General features: G+C 34.8%; 1 protein-coding gene across 3 annotated transcripts in view; it reads left to right on the forward strand.

Annotated features, from left to right (window-relative positions):
* The window catches only part of LOC126977110 (carboxypeptidase N subunit 2-like), a 28,106-nt gene extending 12,758 nt beyond the window's left edge, over nucleotides 1-15,348 (forward strand). For all 3 annotated transcript variants that reach the window (XM_050825812.1, XM_050825813.1, XM_050825811.1), the window contains exons 2-8: nucleotides 5,896-6,048; nucleotides 8,411-8,561; nucleotides 10,091-10,234; nucleotides 11,023-11,479; nucleotides 12,326-12,585; nucleotides 13,782-13,907; nucleotides 14,616-15,348. In XM_050825812.1, the coding sequence (XP_050681769.1) occupies nucleotides 5,896-6,048; nucleotides 8,411-8,561; nucleotides 10,091-10,234; nucleotides 11,023-11,479; nucleotides 12,326-12,585; nucleotides 13,782-13,907; nucleotides 14,616-14,862 (1,538 nt within the window). In that variant the 3' untranslated portion in view covers nucleotides 14,863-15,348. The remainder of the gene's footprint in view (nucleotides 1-5,895; nucleotides 6,049-8,410; nucleotides 8,562-10,090; nucleotides 10,235-11,022; nucleotides 11,480-12,325; nucleotides 12,586-13,781; nucleotides 13,908-14,615) is intronic.
* The last annotated feature ends 4,608 nt before the right edge of the window (nucleotides 15,349-19,956 follow it).

A 19,956-nucleotide genomic window follows, 5' to 3' on the forward strand; every position in this document is an offset into this window, starting at 1 on the left:
TACGGAAAAATTTTCGTCTGAGGGAATTTGTCTTGTAGTAATGCCAAAGGTGATATATTTTGTTTTAAGAATGATTAGAGTTAACAAATTCTGTTGAAGCCATTGAAAAGTTTTTCGAAGTCCTATTTCAACCTTGGTTTTGACATCTGCCCAAGAATCGGCATAAAAAATTAAGGCCCTATCATCGGCATACATAAATGTTTTGCATTTAACTGGATTAAGATGACAAAGGTCGTTCACATAAATCAGAAACAAAGCAGGACCGAGCACACTGCCCTGAGGTACACCGTGAGTTACTGGATGAAAAGAGCTTACATAATCACCTATTTTTACACTTTGCTTTCTGTTTGTAAGGTAATCCTTAAAAAGTGAATGCACCTTTCCTCTTATTCCAATTGCCTCCATTTTGTCTAAAAGAAGTGGTATAGAAACGGTGTCAAAGGCTTTCGCAAGGTCAAGAAAAACGCCCACGCATTTTTCTTTAGCATCTAGACGGGCTGCCACAAATTCTGATAGATCCGATACTGCATCCCCTGTTGATCTTTCTGCCCTAAAGCCATACTGATGCTTAGATAAGATATTTTCTTTATCTAGAAAGGACATAAGTCTTTTACTCATAATTTTTTCAAATAATTTGGAAATAGTCGGTAAAATTGAAATAGGGCGATAGCTATTGGCACATGATTTTTCTCCTGATTTATATATGGGTAGAATTATGGAGAGTTTGAAAACCTGTGGAAAAGTACTCGTTTCAATACATAAATTAAAGATGTGTGTTAAAAGTGGAACAAGGATGTGTCTGCTCAATTTTATTATTTTTGGTGATATATTGTCCCATCCAACAGCTGAGTCATTTTTAAGGTTCGTTATTAAGTTTTCTATTTCTTTTTCTGTTGTTTTCAACATCACCATAGAGTTTGATGGCGTCATTGGTTTTTTATTAGAACAATTTAAATCTACGGGACATTGAACGTGAGGAATTTTGTCTGCTAGGTCCTTGCCAATACCAGCAAAATAGTTATTAACTTTCTCAACTGCGTTTTCAGGCTTAGTGTCAATCCTCAGGAGATCCTGTTGTAATTCTTTTTTGTTAGTTGTGTTTGTGAATTTTCTTATTAGTGTCCATCCAGTGTTTTTAGGATTTTTAGCGTGTTTTTTTAATTCATTTTGTTCATATGTTCTTTTTAATCTTTTTAATAAATCGTTTCAGTGGTTTTTGTATCGCTTGTAAGTAACACTGAGAATTTGATTGTCAGGTTCTTTTTTAGACTTTGTATGCATTTTGTCACGGGTTTTGATACAACGTATGAGACCAGGAGTAATCCAAGGCTTGATACAGTGATACTTCTTGGGAATTAATGTTGTGGTTGTATATTTTGAGATTGTTTTAGTTAAAGTATCAACTATTTCTTTAGAACACCAATTGGGATCATTTGAGTTGATGATAGGCTTAAAGTCCATTTTCTCAATTTCTTTAGCGATCAAATCATATCTTATTTTGTTTTTTAATATCTTGGTATTTCCGTATTTTTAGAATTTAAACTAATCTTAATAATGACCGCTGAGTGGTCTGTAATCGATGGTGTTATAACAAGGGTCGTGGATGGTAATTTCGCTTTTATCATAGCGTGGTCTAAACAATTTTTACCTCTGGTAGGATAGTTGTGACCAGCCATGAGCCCGTGACTTGCCAATAAGTTTAGATAATCAGCAGAATTAGAATCAATGTCATTTCTTACATCAATGTTTATATCTCCCAATGTAGCAATAGTTTTGTGCGTTTTATAAGTATCAAGTAAATTGTCAAGTGAATTCACAAAATTGCTTGTGTTTGTAAAAGAAGGAGAACGGTAGAGGCCAATAACTACTGTATCTGTATAGGCCTCAATTAATATGCAAGTTGCATCACTTAGTATGTGTTCTTTTACTACATAATTTAAGCCTTGCTTAACATAAACAACGATCCCATCGTTTTGATTGGAATTGTTCTCAGTATAGTAGGTATTATATCCTACTATAGAGGGAAAATAAATTGTTTTAGAATTCCAGGACTCTGTTAATATGTAAATATCAAAGTTCACGTCAATTCTTGTTAGTAATACTAGTTAATCTGAAAAATTACGAGAGATACTTCGTATGTTCTGTGTAAGGATTTTAAGGTTTGAGGTATCATTCGAGGATATTAGCAATTCTTTACATGTTTCAGGACGACATTCATATGCGTCCCCGGCAGATATTTGATCCAGGTCATTAGCTAGAGTTATATTATTTGCGACATTGAATTTTATATTTGATTAAACATTACTTTTGAAATCCTACCGGAAAGGGTTTGAAATTATATATTATGTCCCTAAGTGTATTGTTACCCAGTTCCTGCTCTATGTTTATATTACTTGATGTTTTTACTACCAGTTTTTTACCTTGAGAAAAATACAATAAATATGAGTATATGCACAACTTATACAGAAATAATGGAAAATTATTTGTATTCAACAAAATCGAATCTAGTCACTTTTTGCTTCTGAGACTGATTAACTGAAATTCGTTTTTGATTTCCATGTGTTGCGATTGATCGGTTTTCCTCAAAAATATTTTACCGTTACTTACCCAACAGTACTTAAATTCTTCTGTCTTGGCTAAGTCACGCGCTAGATAGAATAGTCTTCGTGCTTTGTAAGTAAGTGCCTCAGATATATAGATAAGTTTTTTATCACCGTCTAGTCCTATAACAGAAGTATTCAAGCGAGAGTTGGGGTGTTGTTTATTATACAATTTTATACCTTTGATGACATTATGTTTTACTATATTAGATGTGAATTCAGTCACAATGGTATTGTTACCTCCTTTGCCACTTATTACGTATATATCTTTTAGTTCTCGTTTCTCTATATCAACATTTAGAGCCTTACAGGTTTTAACTACGATACTGGATAGCTCATCCTTATTTTCATAGTTTTTCATAGAAGGCATATTTCTTATTTCGATAGATGATGATTTCAGTGTACGGTTTAATTCTTCTACTTTTTGTTCAAGAATTTCGATTTGTGAAATATGCTCTTTGCGTTCACTTTCTAATAATTCCATTTTCTTCCTCATAGCTTCATACTGGCAATTCAAGAATTCTAATGCTTTTTCAATTTCTTTGTTAGATTCTTTTATTTGAGTATTTTGATGTTTGATTTCGGCTACGTCATTTACCAGTTTATTAAGTAGAGAATTTTCGTTATTCTTCCATTCCGCCAGTATATTCTTGATATCCTCCGTTGTGCATGACTTATCAGGGGATCTTCTGCGTCTCTTGCTGCTGGGCTGTGTCGCTGTTTCATGAGTTTTTGTTTGTGCTATGTCAGAGTCTGACAAAGTATGCTGTACATTTCGAATTACAGGAGATCTGATTAATTTCGACATTTTTCAATATACCTAAGTAACTTGAGTTCAAAGTTTATGTGGTCGCACAAAGTATTTGATATGCAACGAAAAAACTTGGTTTAGTTTACCTTGGTTGTTTGTTGATATCGGTATTGAGTTCCAATTTGTGCAGTTCTTTAATGTTATTCTACGTTTTGTGCTATATTTTGAAGTGTTTCTGTTTAGTGCCACACTTTTCAAAGCTGGTCGTAGAAGAACGTTGCGGTGAATGTCGTCTTTATAGTTGTGAGTAACTGGTGAGTGGTTATTCACTGATCGGTGGCAATTAAAACTTATTTCTAATTTCAAACAGAATATTAAAGAAGATAGCTAGTTATTTAAATAGATTATACTTAATTTGCAACTTTCTCGAAAAACAAACAAAATAAAATACCGTATATGTACTGTCACTTAAGAGGTTCGGGCGGAAGATTTAATTGAAATTAAATTTAATACACCTCTTATGCAAACCTATACCTTTAATAGTAATAATATACTGTTTTTTGTATGTGTTGTGACTGCGAGGACTTTATGACCCGGCACCGAGTCTTGCTGGAAGGACCATTCTTGGTTATTGAACATGGTGTTGTTAAGGGACTTCACTACATTCTCAAGAATGGTATCTTGAGATTGTTTTGATACCTTTTTCACAAAAGTATGGCTCAGTCACTCCTTCATAGCTATACCACAAAACCATCACTGAACTCGAATAGTGCCCACGTTGCACTCTGTTGACTAATTGGGAAGCTTCCTTAGAGCATTGACCATAAATACGGTCATTTGTTGGTAAAATGTTGCTCAATTGTAAATTTCTTTTCATCCGTAAACAAAATTTTTCTATGACCTCCCTTTGCGTACCGCTTCAGTAGTTGTTCCGATTTTACTACTCTATTATTTTATAAATATTATCAGTTACGAAATGACCAGTACGTCTCTTATAAGCTGCAAGTTCTAAGTCATCTTTTAAAATACGCACCATGTTTCATTTGCTATCTTCATCTCCCGAGATGTTCAATCTTTTGCTTTCGGACAGGATTTCTTTGAATTCTTTTCCTTAATGCTTTGACCACCTTTTTCGTAAGAACACTACGTGGAAGGACAGATCATTTTCTGTCACAAACAGAGGAGGTCTCATTGTACCTATTAATAGCCCGGTACACTAACATTTCAATAATACCAAGCGGATGGAGAGTTTTAAAAATTGCATTTGGCTCCATACCTACTTTGTGTAATGCAATCACAGCGATTCGGTTCTCTTTATCCCACCTCCATTTTAATTACGCAAAATATTGTTCAATACATTGGCGCCAAAATGAGAAAACTCAATGAACAATCATAATATAAAAATGACAGATTCCAAATTCAATTGTATTATTTTGTTTATTTTTAAATGTTACAGTATTTATGGCCAAACTGAGTAAGATTCTTAAATATAATTGTTACAGCCTGAATAAATGCATACATAAATTACTACTAACATATATTCTTATACAAAATTAGCCTTATACCTAGGAATTAAAAAATCATGTCAAAATAAAAGATTGTTAAAACTTAACTATAGTTAAATAAAAGAAATATTTATCCAACTTATTTTATTAAACACAAAATTTTAACTACAAATAAACACTTTTTAATCCTGGATGCATATAAATTTGTTATAGAACATTCGGACTAATGCTCAACTCTACCAAACAACAAGCGAAATAGAAGAAAAAATAAATTACAAATACCCCAAACATCGTTTTGAACATAGTTTCATGGAGCCTCCTCCACATGCCAATAAAACTTTATAATTACTTCCCAAATAAAATTAAAAATAAAGAGAAGCCTTCTGTAATTAAAAGAGGCATTAATTTTTTTTTAGTTTATAAATGCCGCTATGACTAGGCGAATTTGATAATTATACTAAGTGAAATATATAGTTATACTAACAATAATAGTTGTATTTTCTGTATTCTTATTGCTTAATATTATTTTGTATAAAACTTATTTATATAAAACATTGCTATGCCCTTTTATTTACTTATAATACTTAATACTATTCGAATGAAGTAAAAACTATCACTGCGGTCCATCTATGTTAATGTGCCTAAATAAGTAAAATGCGCTAAAATAAATAATTAAATAAGTAACTCGAGTAAAAGAGTTGCGTATAAAAATCTCTGTTATACGAATATGGACTTTATTTATATGAAATAAATTCAAAATTAGAGCTTCTTTATGGACGTCGGTGAAGACCTGGCAGGCCACCGGCCAGGTGGGCACAGAAGCACCTTTTTCTGCTGTGAACTAGTAGTGTACAAGCATTATTGTATTTCGATTATAATGAGACTTAACATCTTAAGTCTCAACAAGACGAGTCAATTCCCGATGTCGCTCTAATATTGGATTAAATCAATTTTAATAGGAAGGGCGTATGACTTAGCTACAGACAGTATTGTCACATTTTCTCATAAAAAGTTCTCATGTGAATAAGGCTTTAATTAGTATTACAGATACGAGCACAATGCAACCTGACCCCGTGTGAAGTGTTTGAGATGCTCACAACGAAACGAACTGCTGCAGAGAACAATAGAGGGTGTACGTCGGACCTACACTGGCGACAGCTGGATCGTCGGCTGCGGGCAATAGAAACTCCTTGTACGTCATTTTATTTAAGTATAAGACCCGGACCGCATTACCGCGACGCTGCTCTGCGTGGGCCTACGGCGAGGCAGAGTTGCCTCCGCTCAGGGCGACACAGCAAGCGGCGCGTCGCGTCGCTCCAGTTATGTCTGAATCTGAATCTGAAGTTATACAAATAATGACAAAGTTCTCGTTACTATCGCTTATGTTGCTCGCACCCAAACTGGTAGAAATGACGCCAGCTGCTGCTTACTGCAGCTGTAATGCGTATCGTCGAAAGACGTAAAACGACGCACCGCGCAGGGCCGCTCAAATGTGGTCCAACCTTTAATCAACTTTTATTATTTCTTTTACGAATTCCTAGTCGAATTAGTATTTTTGTTACACGAACATATTCAACTGAAAATGACAAAAAAAATATGTTTTGGGATAATCAGTGTTGTTGCCAGTGAAGTCGTGGTCTTTATCATTCTTAGAACATAGATGAGTGTGTGGTGGATGATGTTATGTTTATCATTAACAACTCAACAACTATTAACGTTGAAGAAAGATTCTTAAAGAGAAGGAAATATCAGGAGTTCCGATGAATTCGTTCATTAGAACCCTTTTGATGGATTTTAGTTGGTTAACTATCGTATACTCACCCGTAAACTAAGTGAAAAGTTAAGTTTCATATTATAAATTTTCATTAAGTCACTTTTTGAAAAGTAACTGTGGCCATTTTAAGTCTTTTGTTTGTTTTTTTTTTATTAATTTTTAATTTCTAAAAAATTTGAATATTCCTGGAGATGTTTCAAATCTTTCACTCATAATATGACATATTTTTAAGAGTTCCTGAAGGAGTGCAATAGGCATAATAAGCATAAGCGGACAAAGTCGGAAATAAGCTAAAATAATTGTAACTATTTTAGACTGACATCTTTCATCTTAATAATTACATAATGATAAAATATAGGTATAGTAATGATCAATAAAGGCTGTAAGACGATTAGCAATAATGTTTTATATTCGTCACTGTCGCATCAACTCACATCGTCAATATTGCTACAAATAAAACAAAGGGTATATAAACAATTTAATGTAATTCCAACTCTGTGGATCTCGTATTATGATTGTTATTAGTTTGATTTAATAATGTTATTTAATGTATTTCGGTGTGTGTATAAATTAGTTATAATATTACGATAACCAACTCTGCATATTTCGTGTCCAACACATTAATTATTATACTTAGACACTTTATGTATGAAAAGCCTCAAGGTGTCATTAATATGCTTATTTACTTAAAGCTTAATATAATCGCTAATCAAACCTCTAAGTCAACACAACTATATTAAGTGGCCTTTTACGACAAACATTTTGTCAATTCCTATTTCAATAAATATCTATGGGACTTATATAAAACGGTTATTAGTTATTAAAGAACGGGCTTGTTCGACGCATAGCGCCTACATTATAATAATATAAATAATAATATTGACACACTTTTACAAAAATTATCTTACCCCAAATTAGGCATAGCCAAGACAAAAGATATAAAATTACAAAGTTATTATATTGATGGCAAATGTGTTTTGCCGCTTATGTAATTGTAACGTTCGCATAAACTTGTCGGTTTTTCCTCTTTCGGTATATATACAAACCGCTAATATAGAGCTATAGAAAAAAACTGGCCTATGAATAAGAATATACCAGAAGGTATATGATCCCTCTGGTCTTACAACCACTTACTTGTAACACCACAAGATACACAAGAGCACTACCGACTTTATAAAGCGCTGAATGGACGTACATATTATGATCAACTATTGAAAGTATATCATACACATCGGCCGAACACAGTTAACAAGAAGCGTTGAACACAGTCCACTGGTATCAAACCAGTGGACTGTGTTCAACGCGTTTTTCTACATTTTGAAATTCATAATAAAATTCTTTTCAATTCAATTCAAATACTATTATTTGTAAAAGGCATTTATTTTCTCAAAATTGATTCCTTTAGAATTTTTTTTGATGTCATTTCTAATATATTACATACTACTACCACTTCAGGAACAAATGGCACTCTGACGGAGAAGAAGCGGCGCAAGAAACTCTCCTAGCATTCTTTTTTTTGCGTTATTTTCAATAAAATTATACAATATTGTACAGTCATTTCTATCGCTATAAAATAATCATAATCTAGTCCCAGGCTGTCAGATCACTTAGATATTCAGCTGTGAAGTAGAAGGATTTACGACAGACCCACTTCTTAATAAAACATTTAAATTTATTTAGAGATAATGCCTAAACAGTGGATTGTAAAATTGAAAAACGTAGCAATAACGTTTAACGAGGTGATTGCCATATTTGACAGAAGGTATTTTATTTCCCACAGGCTGGACTGTCAGTATGGGACAATCTCGCTGGCGCCAATGTTCCAAAAACCTATGCCGATGCGATGTGGTCCACAGAGCTCTCAACTGCTGGAGATCTGGACTGGCCACCTTGAGTCCGGATCTGATCGTACCCGCGGACCTTTATACTATGTAAGTGTCGTTCAGTTTTAATTCTTTGATATAAAAATTACAATATTACGGTTGAATATATAATTATTATCTTATATTATTATATACTAGCGTATAGACAAATATAGCGTTCGAGGAGATATAACAATTTATGGTAAGCGTTTCTGTTGTTACTGTAACTGATTTTCTTAACTTTTTCGCCATTAGATCCTTAGTATTTTGTATATTAAAACCTTAACTAACGAACACATTGACATGTCGAGTTGGTCAATGATTGTCGGGTTGACAGCTCATGTGTGCGTGAGTAATATTGTATGGGTTGAGTCTACCAATGAATGTTTGATGCAGCTTTGTGCATTTATTATTATGTATTTGTCAAAAGTAATTTAAGTTCAATTTGTTGTCAAATGAACCAAAGAACACAAATCTGTAACTTAAAGGTCGGATTGAACGTACCGCCTTTAGTTTGTAAGTTGTATTGATAAATGTAACGTAGACGGTTCGGTTCGGAAGGGCCTTATGAGGAACCTCATGGTCGCTCCGAGGGCAATGGAGAAGGCTATGCTCGGAGTTTCCTTGCGAGATCAAATCAGAAATGAGGATCTCCTCATTTCGTCGTCATTTGTCGTTGACTTTGGTTCTCCTACGGAGATCCGTATAGCCAACATAGTTGCGTAACTGAAAGAACCAGTTGGTGGCAGCGGGCAGGGCATATAACGGACACATGGGCAGTAAAGTCTTCGTATGGAGACTACGTACCGGAAGACGTACTTTTTGGTAGGCCCCCACAAGATGGATCGATGATCTGGTCAAGATCGCAGGAAAATGTTGGACGAGGGAAGCACGGGCCTTTGTCCAGCAGTATACGTCTTCCAGTTGATGATGATGTTGACGTCGCATTTAAAAGAAATATTGTTTTAGATGATTAGTGAAAGATGACAAATTTGCAATACGAGGAGTTAGTAGAAAAGCAGAATAACAGATGTAAAATAATCTTTCTGCCCACAATCTTTCTGTTGTTCACAAAGTACATCCTTTGATGAACACGAGCGATACACAATTAAATAAAACACTTTTTAAAGGATTACTCTTACGCGTGTAATTGAAATATCAGGTTAACTAATAATAAAGGGTAACTTTTACTCAAAATGTAATGTAAGAACACAGTTACAATTACACGTTTTTTAATCCTTTAAAAGTATTTTATATAAAACTAGCTGACCCAGCAAACGTTGTATTGCCGATATTAAAATCGCGATACAAAAGTAACTGTTGATTGTAGATGGGTGAAAATTTGAAGTTGTTTGTATTTTTTAATGCTGACTCATAATCAAGCAAATTTAAAAAAAAATGTCAAAAAAATTAAAAAAAGGAATTTTGTGTGGACCACCCTTAACATTTAGGAGGATGAAAAATAGATGTTGGCCGATTCTTAGACCTACTCAATATGCTCACAAAATTTCATGAGAATCGGTCAGGCCGTTTCGGAGGAGTACGGGAACGAACATTGTGACACGAGAATTTTATATATAAGATATTTCCAATTTTAGAGATCTTGGAACAAACAAACTGCGTTCATTACACAAGGCAACATTCAGAGGCATGAAGTCACTGACGGAACTAGATATGTTTGACAATCACGTGGAGTATCTACCTTCAGGCATTTTGGATTCGCTGGTCAACTTACGAATTCTGTAAGTAACTTGACAACTCTTATATTAAAAGACAAGGGCTGCCCGTGCAATTCTTTTTGTTTTTTTTTTTTTTATGGAAAAAGAGAACAAACGAGCGTACGGGTCACCTGGTGTTCAGTGATCACCGCCGCTAACATTTTCTTGCAACACCAGAGGAATCACCGGAGCATTGCCAACATTTAAGGAAGATGTACGCACTTTTTTTTAAGTTGCCCATGTCGTATTGTCCCGGAAACACCACACAATTAAGCTCATTCCACAGCTTTGTCGTAAGTTTGTCGAAAGCTCCTTGAAATCTGGACCGTGGAAGACCGCCATACATCCTTATGGTGGGGATAATATCCTAATTTGTGGCGTGTCGTGCGAAGGTGGAAAGGACCGAGCTGATACTTGAGTGCGCCAGACCAGAGATGACAGTTAGTGGCCCGGCTTGAAGTATTGCCGTGATAAGTATTAGTATTGCTATATCTGACACTTGATTCTTTGAAGCCAATTTGGCTTTTCCTTCCAGGAGTTTCCAGTTTTTCCATATAAATTAACACTTAAAGACTCGCTTAGGGGTTTTTGGGCCCAGTTAAGTACATTTTATATATATTGTTCGTTTAACAACTACTGCTACTCTTAATACCTTCAAGTCAATATGTCCCGTCCCCGTGGCTTCATTTTAGTCTACAGTATCCGTTGGACACGGTAGCGAGTACTAACTATTCGTTTATTTTTAAACATCCAAGTAATATCAATGATACAGGCATTTATAACACTAATAATTAATATTCGTTTTGTTTCAGACGTTTACAGAGAAATTACTTAGAAGAAATCGATAGCGATTTGTTTCGATTAACAAGTAAATTATTTCACGTCGATTTATCTAATAATTATTTATACACACTACCAGAAAGGTTATTTGCGAACAATACTTACTTGGAAACCATCGACTTGTCAAATAATCAAATTGTTTATATCCCATCGGATAGTTTCTATGGATTACGTTCACTCCTAATACTTGATCTATCAAACAATAAGATACAACAAATACAGAATGGAACATTACATTTGAAAAGTTTGCAAATATTAAAACTATCAAATAATAAAATAAGTTATATTACTGAACATGCATTCGAAAGCCTTATGTCACTGGAGACCTTGTTACTGAATAACAATGAACTACAAAACATACCAAATAATTTGTTTCGTAATATTCAGTATTTGACATACCTGGATTTATCCAATAATAATTTAGTAAGCGTGAGTATTTTACTTTATACAAGTAACAGCAAACGACACCACTAAATACATGCTCAATCATATATTAACACACTTCTACATACATAATGGAGCCCCAAATTAGGCAAAGCTATTAATAGTACTATGGGTAGCTATTAATAATATGTAAATGGTGATAGGTGAATTGAAAAAAAATTCTCATCTGTAAACAAAATTTTCTATGACCTCCCTTTGCGTACCGTTTCAGTTGTTGTTTCGATTTTACCACCCTACTCTTTTTAAATTATAATTAAGAATGAATGACCAGTACGTCTCTTGCAGGCTGCAAGTCCTAAGTCATCTTTTAAAATACGTGACATGGTTCTAGGTGCTATCTTCATCTCCCAAGATAAAATCTAATGCTTTCGAACTGGATTTCTTTGAATAATTTCCCTTACTGCTTTGACCACCTTTTTCGTACGAACACTGCGTGGACGGCCAGATCTTTTTCTGTCACAAATAGAGGAGGTCTCATTGTACCTATTAATAGCCCCGTACACAAACATTTTACTAATTCCAAGCGTACGGAGAGTTTTAAAAATTGAATTTGGCTCCAAACCTACTTTGTGTAATGCAATCACAGCGATTCGGTTCTCTTTATCATATATTTTGCGATATTAAAATGGAGTGGCCATTTTAATATCGCAAAATATTATACAATCCATTGGTGCCAAAATAAAAAACTCAATCAATAATCATATAAAAATGACAGATTCCAAATTCAAATGTACTATATTGATTATTTTTAATTGTTACAGTATGGCCAGCCTAAGTCTATACATATTTCACTGAAATTGATGCCTATTCTTTATAACATTTTTATTTCAGTTAAATGGACTAGAATTTCGGCATTTGAAATTGTTAAATAATTTGGACCTTAGAGATAATTCCCTCTCAGAACTACCAGACGAGGCTTTTGCAAATTGTTCTAGTCTCGAGAAACTAGATCTGTCAAAGAATAAGCTAAGGTTTCTTAATGTCAGCACGTTCGTCGGCTTAGAAAATCTTTCGTCACTCATCTTGTCGGACAACGAACTACATGAAATGAGTTTCAGAACATTTTCAACACTCAGAAATCTTACCACCTTGTAAGTACGTCTCAATTAACAATTAGAAAGTAAATAATAATAATTAAAAAGTTGTCTACTCCGTTATGTCAGGCCACAATGTTATAAACCCATTTTTTATGTATTTAAGATGTCTTGTTTTTGAGCACTGCCTTTTTGTTCTTCTTTTCGTTCTTTTATATAATGACAAGCTGCAGCGAAATACAATAATTCCTCTTCGAAAGAAGCGGAGATTAATTGTCGTAGAAACGTATAAAACCACTGTGTCTGGAAGCTGGCAATGGCCAGCGTTACAAAGCCGAGCGAGACAGCATTGTACAACAATGAAGTGCCCAGCGCGCTAGCCGCTGGCTCACGGTGGCAAGATATTCTATTTATATTGAAGGTAAAAGTAAAGACAACATTTTAGCAGTAATTATTTGATTAAATATCTTTTTGGTGACTGTTTTTAAATATAATGGGACAACGGACGAACAATATAGATGACTGTAACATTCCTTTTTCTGCAAGAATAAATAACAGTTAAAAGAAAATAATTTTTAAATGGAATGTTCGTTTTAGTCAGCTTAGTATATTTATCAGTATAATGTATAAAACTTTTACATCCGCTATACAACGAACTGATACAGAAAATAACGTCTGTTTGATACAACTTGTGTACATTTTTCGTTACATACATAATGAAAGAGATACAAGCGAAACTAAGGAAATGTATAAGTAAGGGTATAGGTAAAGAAGGTATGTGTGATATTGCCGCGTTATGCAAGACATCGCACATGTGGCTTATAGACCACCAAGGTGACCACGAGATTATCCATCAGCTACATCAGTCACACGAATTTCATGATTCTACGATCCTCCCTCCTCCCCTGTCCTTGTCACAGCTGGTCAAATTTGTGACCCCCCACCTACCTAGTGTGAAATAATTAAAATTTTCGCAAATTTACAAATCTATGAACTGCAGTTTTCTGACATTATATTTATCTCCATTTAAATTCTTTAGTTCCATTAAAACATAAAAATTACAGAAATAAAATCATATTATATTTATTGCAACTTTCAAAATATTTTATTTTGAAAAAATATGGTAACAAAAATTTGGGATCCCTTGTCACACTTCGTCAATCCCCCCCCCCCCCCTTCACGTGTGACGTAAGTGATGTGTGGCCCCCAACGAGTAAGTAATTATCTTCATTCATCCCTAATATATATTTCAGGTACTTAGACAACAATATGTTTCCCTCCCTGCCGTCTCGTACGCTCGACTTTACGCCCAAACTGGCAAACGTGAAATTGTCTAACAACCCTTGGCATTGCGATTGTCACGCACTTTATATATCGGCGTAAGTATTTACACTTATTAATTACTTATCGATATGCTTTTTTCCGACTGGCTAGGCGGTTCTATAATAGTATATAGTCTTCTTTATTAGTTCTTAAATTTGCCCTTATCTTCTGCTTGATAAGAAAATTTCTTACTTTTAAACTTCAAGTGTGTCTTCAAGCTTTCCTTCCGCTGGATTATTCTTCTAGATTCTCTTACCCAAGATACCTAGTGTTACCTTCACTGTACAGGTATTATATAGTTTCTTAGCTTATCTTTCTTCACTACTTCTAACGTAGCAGAATCTTTATTTGTATTATTATACTTTCAGTTTCAAAGCGTCCATTATACCTAACTTGATAGCTTATCCAAAAGCAACAACACAAAATTTAAATCATTTTTATTGAATAGAGACTGCATCACCGCTGCATTTATATAATTTTCATGCATTTGCAACATTAATTAGAGTGTTCTGAAAATAATTATTATAGAAAACGAAACCTTAATGAGTATGATACCTTCTTTATAATAATTATTAAACTTAATAAAAGTAGTACTTATAATTGCATGAAAATATATTTGTTATACTTAAATTTTGGTTAAGTAGAAAGTCCCTCATTTGATACTTAACTCCTTGCTGGTAAAGTTACAATTATACTCATAATTTGTACTAACATCTCTTTCTACTGACAGTTTATTAAAATAATGCATCATTTATATTTTATAGATGGGTGCGTTTGAATGAAATGAAAATTTGGGACTATTCACCTACTTGTATATCCCCGTGGTATCTAGAAGGACATTTCCTAAAGAAGCTGAAATTCCCGGAACTTTGCACTGGTCAATGGGCTAGCATGGTGAACTTGTCGCCCAGGTTACCGATGGAACAGCTCACAGCTCTGAATGTCACTGTCAACAGAAAACCTCAAGAAGGCATGGAAGATAATATACACGATGTTGATAACCTGCAATAATATTATAATGTTCCAATTGGACTCAGTAATAATTACAGCACCACTGGGCTAGTTGATGGTAGTTGTTACAATAAGATATAAATAATATGTTACATACGGTAATCTTAACATTTTTAATATTTCTGTTGCAACATTATGTCACGCATCTGTTGTTTACCTATTCTTAATTAGTACCGTTTAGAAGAGTATTTTGTTGTTTGATATATTGTGACGTCATCAATCTAAATGTCACGTGACTGACTGTTCGCGTGCAACATTTAAAATGGAAGAAAAACATTATTTTAATTATTATTATATAAATGAAATAAATAATTCAGGTGTTTTGATTTATTATACTATATTATTTGTTCAGTAATATTATACTTATTTCTGATACTTTACGCATGGAGCTATGGCTAAATTACATAATGAAAAACAGTAACAACATTATTAATTAATTCTAAATATTGAATAGTATTTTTTTAGCAAGCTCTATTTCTTTTTAACAGGCAGTATTTTATAATTTATGTCAATGGAAATATTAATTAAACATATGTTTAAATTAAAAGTATTTTATTATTAATCTAAACTATTCATTGATGATAAAGAAGTTGTGTGGGCGAAAATGTTGACTAAGATGTTGCACTTGGTTTGAGATTTCGTTTCGAGTTGGTTTTTTTTCTACGCTCATCTTTCTTTCGACTTTCATATACATTACAATGCAGTAACATTAAGTATTTTTGAAAAACTCAGAGTTTCAGTGGCACTGCGATTATGCTCGTCATTTTGAGTTATAAATCAAATCAAATATAAATCATTTATTCCTGTAGTCACGGAAATGACACTTAAGAGTGTCAAAAAAAAACAATTCTTCTTATGTAATGTACCGCTTCTTTGTAAATGAGAAGAAGTTGCAAAAAACTCATTGACACTCTTTTAAATTTAGATTTACATTTTCATCGTTTAAAAAAACATTTCAAATACAATATATGTAAAGTGATGCAACTATAAATATACTCAAACGTTAAATAGTCAATGCTTTACACGAATAAATGAAAAAAGGAAAATGTAAATTAATGCAAAGCAAAAGTTATTGAGTACAGTAGCTGCATGATCCACACACACTATAAATAAATAAGTAAAGGTATTTCGCGAGCATTTTCAAAGCGATTATAATGAATATAATAACTATTTAGAATCTGAAACAGAGCTTCCCGTAACAGGATCATCCTGCCAGCACAAGTAGCGCCTGTTCACGAGCATGACGCATGAGCCAGCCATCGCCTCCCTTAACCATATTTTAGGGAAGGAAACGACCTGTCCCACGTCGCCACCTCAAGAAGTGACATTTGAGCGAGCGATGATGAAAACTGTCACGAGAACTCAACCAAATTACAAAAAAAGAATGTTCATCTACAATATATTCAACAATACTCACTCAACACCTCTACTTACAATTTGATCATTTTGCTTAGAGGATAATTCATAATTATAAATATTATATTTTATTAAGAGCAAATAAAGCTCAATTACTTTAGAGCAATGATTGCGAAACTGGAGTGGCAGTGGGCAGGGCACATGGCTCGACGGACAGGTGGCCGTTGGAGCATTTCCCTTCCCATGGACTTACCAACCTTTCGGTTATCAAGATCTACATCCCATTTGCGCCAAGCCACAACGACTCCGACACCAATGGAGGGGCACTGATACCCAGTGAGCTCCTCTCCCCCATAGCCCCCGTGTCGGTAAAGCTACCTCCACCACGTTTGACGGGTAGTGGGGCAGTAAAGTCCTCGAATGGCGACCACGTACCGGAATCGCAGTGTTGGTAGGCTCCCCACAAGATGGACCCACGATCTGGTAAAGATCGCCGGAATACATTGGATGAGGGCAGCGCAGGACCGATCGTTGTGGAAATTGGGGGAGGCCGTATACCAGCAGTGGACGACTTCCGGCTGATGATGAGATCCCACAGGATAAGGCGGTGATCACTTTCCTCACTGATAATTATTTTATTTTAGGAACTATAGTACACTTCAGACAGGAGCACAGTTACGCTACAAGTGTACCTCTGTTATGTATTATACATACACACTGCACATCAATAAATGGCTTAATTATATTCTAGGAAATCTGCCAGGATTAATGTTAAGATTTTTACAAGAAATACGAAAAAGCGACAATGTAATAGTACAAGTAATTACATAAAAACATTAATTTAATAAGCAATTCATTGTAGATCAACATTTTCTATATTCGCCTCGTTCCAGTAGATCTACTCTTATTCAATGAAAAACGAAGTTTTGATCGAAGTTTCGTGTGTTTCCTACTACGTTTCCAATTAATTTACGTTGCGAACGAATTTAACATAGAATGAGAGTAGGTTTAGAAATTTGAAATGTCAAACAATGACGTTCGGGACGAAACTTCGGAACAAATGGAACCGTAGTAGGATAATTGCGTGAATCGATCGAAACTTCGTTTTTCATTGAATACGAGTAAACCTACAGAACCTTTATCGTTGTAAAAAAAATTGTGAAAGTGAGGTGCTCCGCCCGGGAGTGTTAATCAGAGCACCACACCGATGATCGCAACTACAGCCAGAGCTTCTACAAACTCCAATGCGATACTCCATCACACGCAAAACACAAAGTAATATTTAATATGTGTAATGTTAATACTGAGTTCGGCATACTCGACGTACACCAACAACAGCCTTTTAGATGTAGCTCTACTGAATACGCTGGTTGGCAGCAGACTGGCTGCTAACTATCCTTAGATTTAGATAGACTCTGACAGCTGTGAAAACGTCGAAAAAAGTTTAGAGTTAACCTATATTATCACTCAAAGTGTCATACAAATCGCGAGTGTAACCCCTCGTTTACACCAAGGTATTATACACGTATTTGACAAGTTTCATACAAATTACAAATAGATACAAGTTGTATGCAATGTTTTCAAAATACAAAAACATAAAACTTGTGGTAGACAATATTTGTATGAAACTTGTCTGATGAAATTGTTTGTCACCTATTAGTTGTCTACATTTAATATGATCTTATGTTTTATACTTGTTGTTGGCTTGTAGCTAAACTCGTTTTCGGCATGTCAGTGCAGAAGTAAATGAATTTGACAAAACAACTAACTACTGATACAGACAATAGAAAGTGAAGGTACTGCGGAACTTTGCTTCATGAGTACTTGTACTTCATAAAGAATGAACGAAACTCAAGAAAACCGCGCAAGTACTGGTCACGATCATTTTTGAGGAGACGACAACAATATGGGGCCTATCGTTCCTTATTGAATGATTTAAGAATAGAAAACAGAAGTGGTTTCAGAAATGTTGTTAGAATGAGACCAGTAAATTTGGAGAATTTGCTTCGAAAAGTTGCACCATACTTTTCTTAGCAAAATTCACAGTATCGAGATGCCATCACTAAAGCAGAGCAGTTTTTTTATGGAAAAGGAGGACAAACGAGCGTACGCACGGGTAACCTGGTGATACGTGATCACCGCCGCACACATTCTATTGCAATACCAGAGGAATCACAGGAGCGTTGCCGGCCTTGAAGGAAAGCGTACGCGCTTCTTTTGTTACTTAGCTGGTATAAATAGCGCGAATAGCCCTTTTCTGCAGCATAAATATTGTATTAATATATGCAGCGTTGCCCATAGCAATATACCATAGGACATAATACTATGGAAATAACTAAAGTATAGTAGTCGCGCCGTATCAATGTCAGCTAATTGTCTAATCTTTTTAACCGCGTATGCTGCAGAATTAAGACTGTTCACCAATCCTTCAATATGGGGGCCCCATTGTAATTTGGAATCTAGAGTATATAGTAAGATCTAGAGTTATGCCAAGAAATATAGCAGATTCCACCGGTTCTATCACCTCTCCGTTCAACAAAACACTTTCATCTACATTTTTGACATTTGGTGCGGTAAATTTAATATATATTTAGTTTTTCTTGCTATTTAACAATAGGTTATTTCAGCTAAACCAGTACACGATGTCAGATAGAATATCGTTCACTTCGTCATACATAGCTTGGTTACTTTTTGCTTTGAAAATCAAAAAGTGAAGTGTCGTCCGCAATCAATACTACCTTATGATTTTTCTCTATAAGATAAGGAAGATCATTTATTTTAATTAGGAAGAGGAACGGTCCAAGAGTAGACCCTTGTGGTACCCCCCATACTGAGAGGAGTCCCAGGAGATCTCCTGCCATTCACGTCAACCTTCTGAATTCTATTGTTTAGATATGAAGTCAGAATATCGAGCGCAGTTCCTTGTATGCCATAGTGGTATAGCTTCCTTACCAGCGGTGAATGTTGAACACAATCAAAAGCCTTAGATAAATCACAGAAGATGCCAAGTGCATTCTGCGATCCCTCCCAGACATCAAAAATATTCTTGATTAGCTCAACACCTGCATCCGTTGTTAAACGTCCCCTAGTAAAGCCAAATTGTTTCAAATGAAGTAACTTATGAGAGTTAAAGTAAGTAAGCATTAAGCTAAAAATTATTTTTTCAAAAATTTTACTAAGGCTCGGCAAAACCGACACAGGACGATAGTTATTCGGGTCAGAGGAGCATCCTGACTTAAATATTGGTGTAATTTTACTATGTTTCAGAAGGTCAGGAAACACGCCACGATTAATAACTGGATAAGCTATCTGACACACAATATGTTGGAAGAATACCCTAAAATAAATATAAATTTAGTAACCACATTAATATAAAACTATTAAAGAGCAACCAACGGGAGGCTCCTTTACACAAGATGTCAGTTAGATTATAGGTACCGCAACGTTGCCTATTTCTGCCATGAAGCAGTAATGTGTTAACATTATTGTTTTTCAGTCTGGTGTCGAAAGGTTTCAGCTAGTGAAATTACTGGGCAAATGAGACTTAACATCTTATGTCTCAAGGTGACGAGCGAAACTTTAGTGTCGCTCAGAATTTTTGGGTTTTTCAAGGATCCTGAGCGGCACTTCATTGTACTGGACAGGGCGTATCAATTACCATCAGCTGAACGTCCTGCTCATCTCGTCCCTTATTTTTATAAAAAAACGCCACAGACATGACAATTACAAGTAATTTTG

The sequence above is a fragment of the Leptidea sinapis genome, chromosome 43, assembly GCF_905404315.1.
Source record: "Leptidea sinapis chromosome 43, ilLepSina1.1, whole genome shotgun sequence".
NCBI lineage: Eukaryota > Metazoa > Arthropoda > Insecta > Lepidoptera > Pieridae > Leptidea > Leptidea sinapis.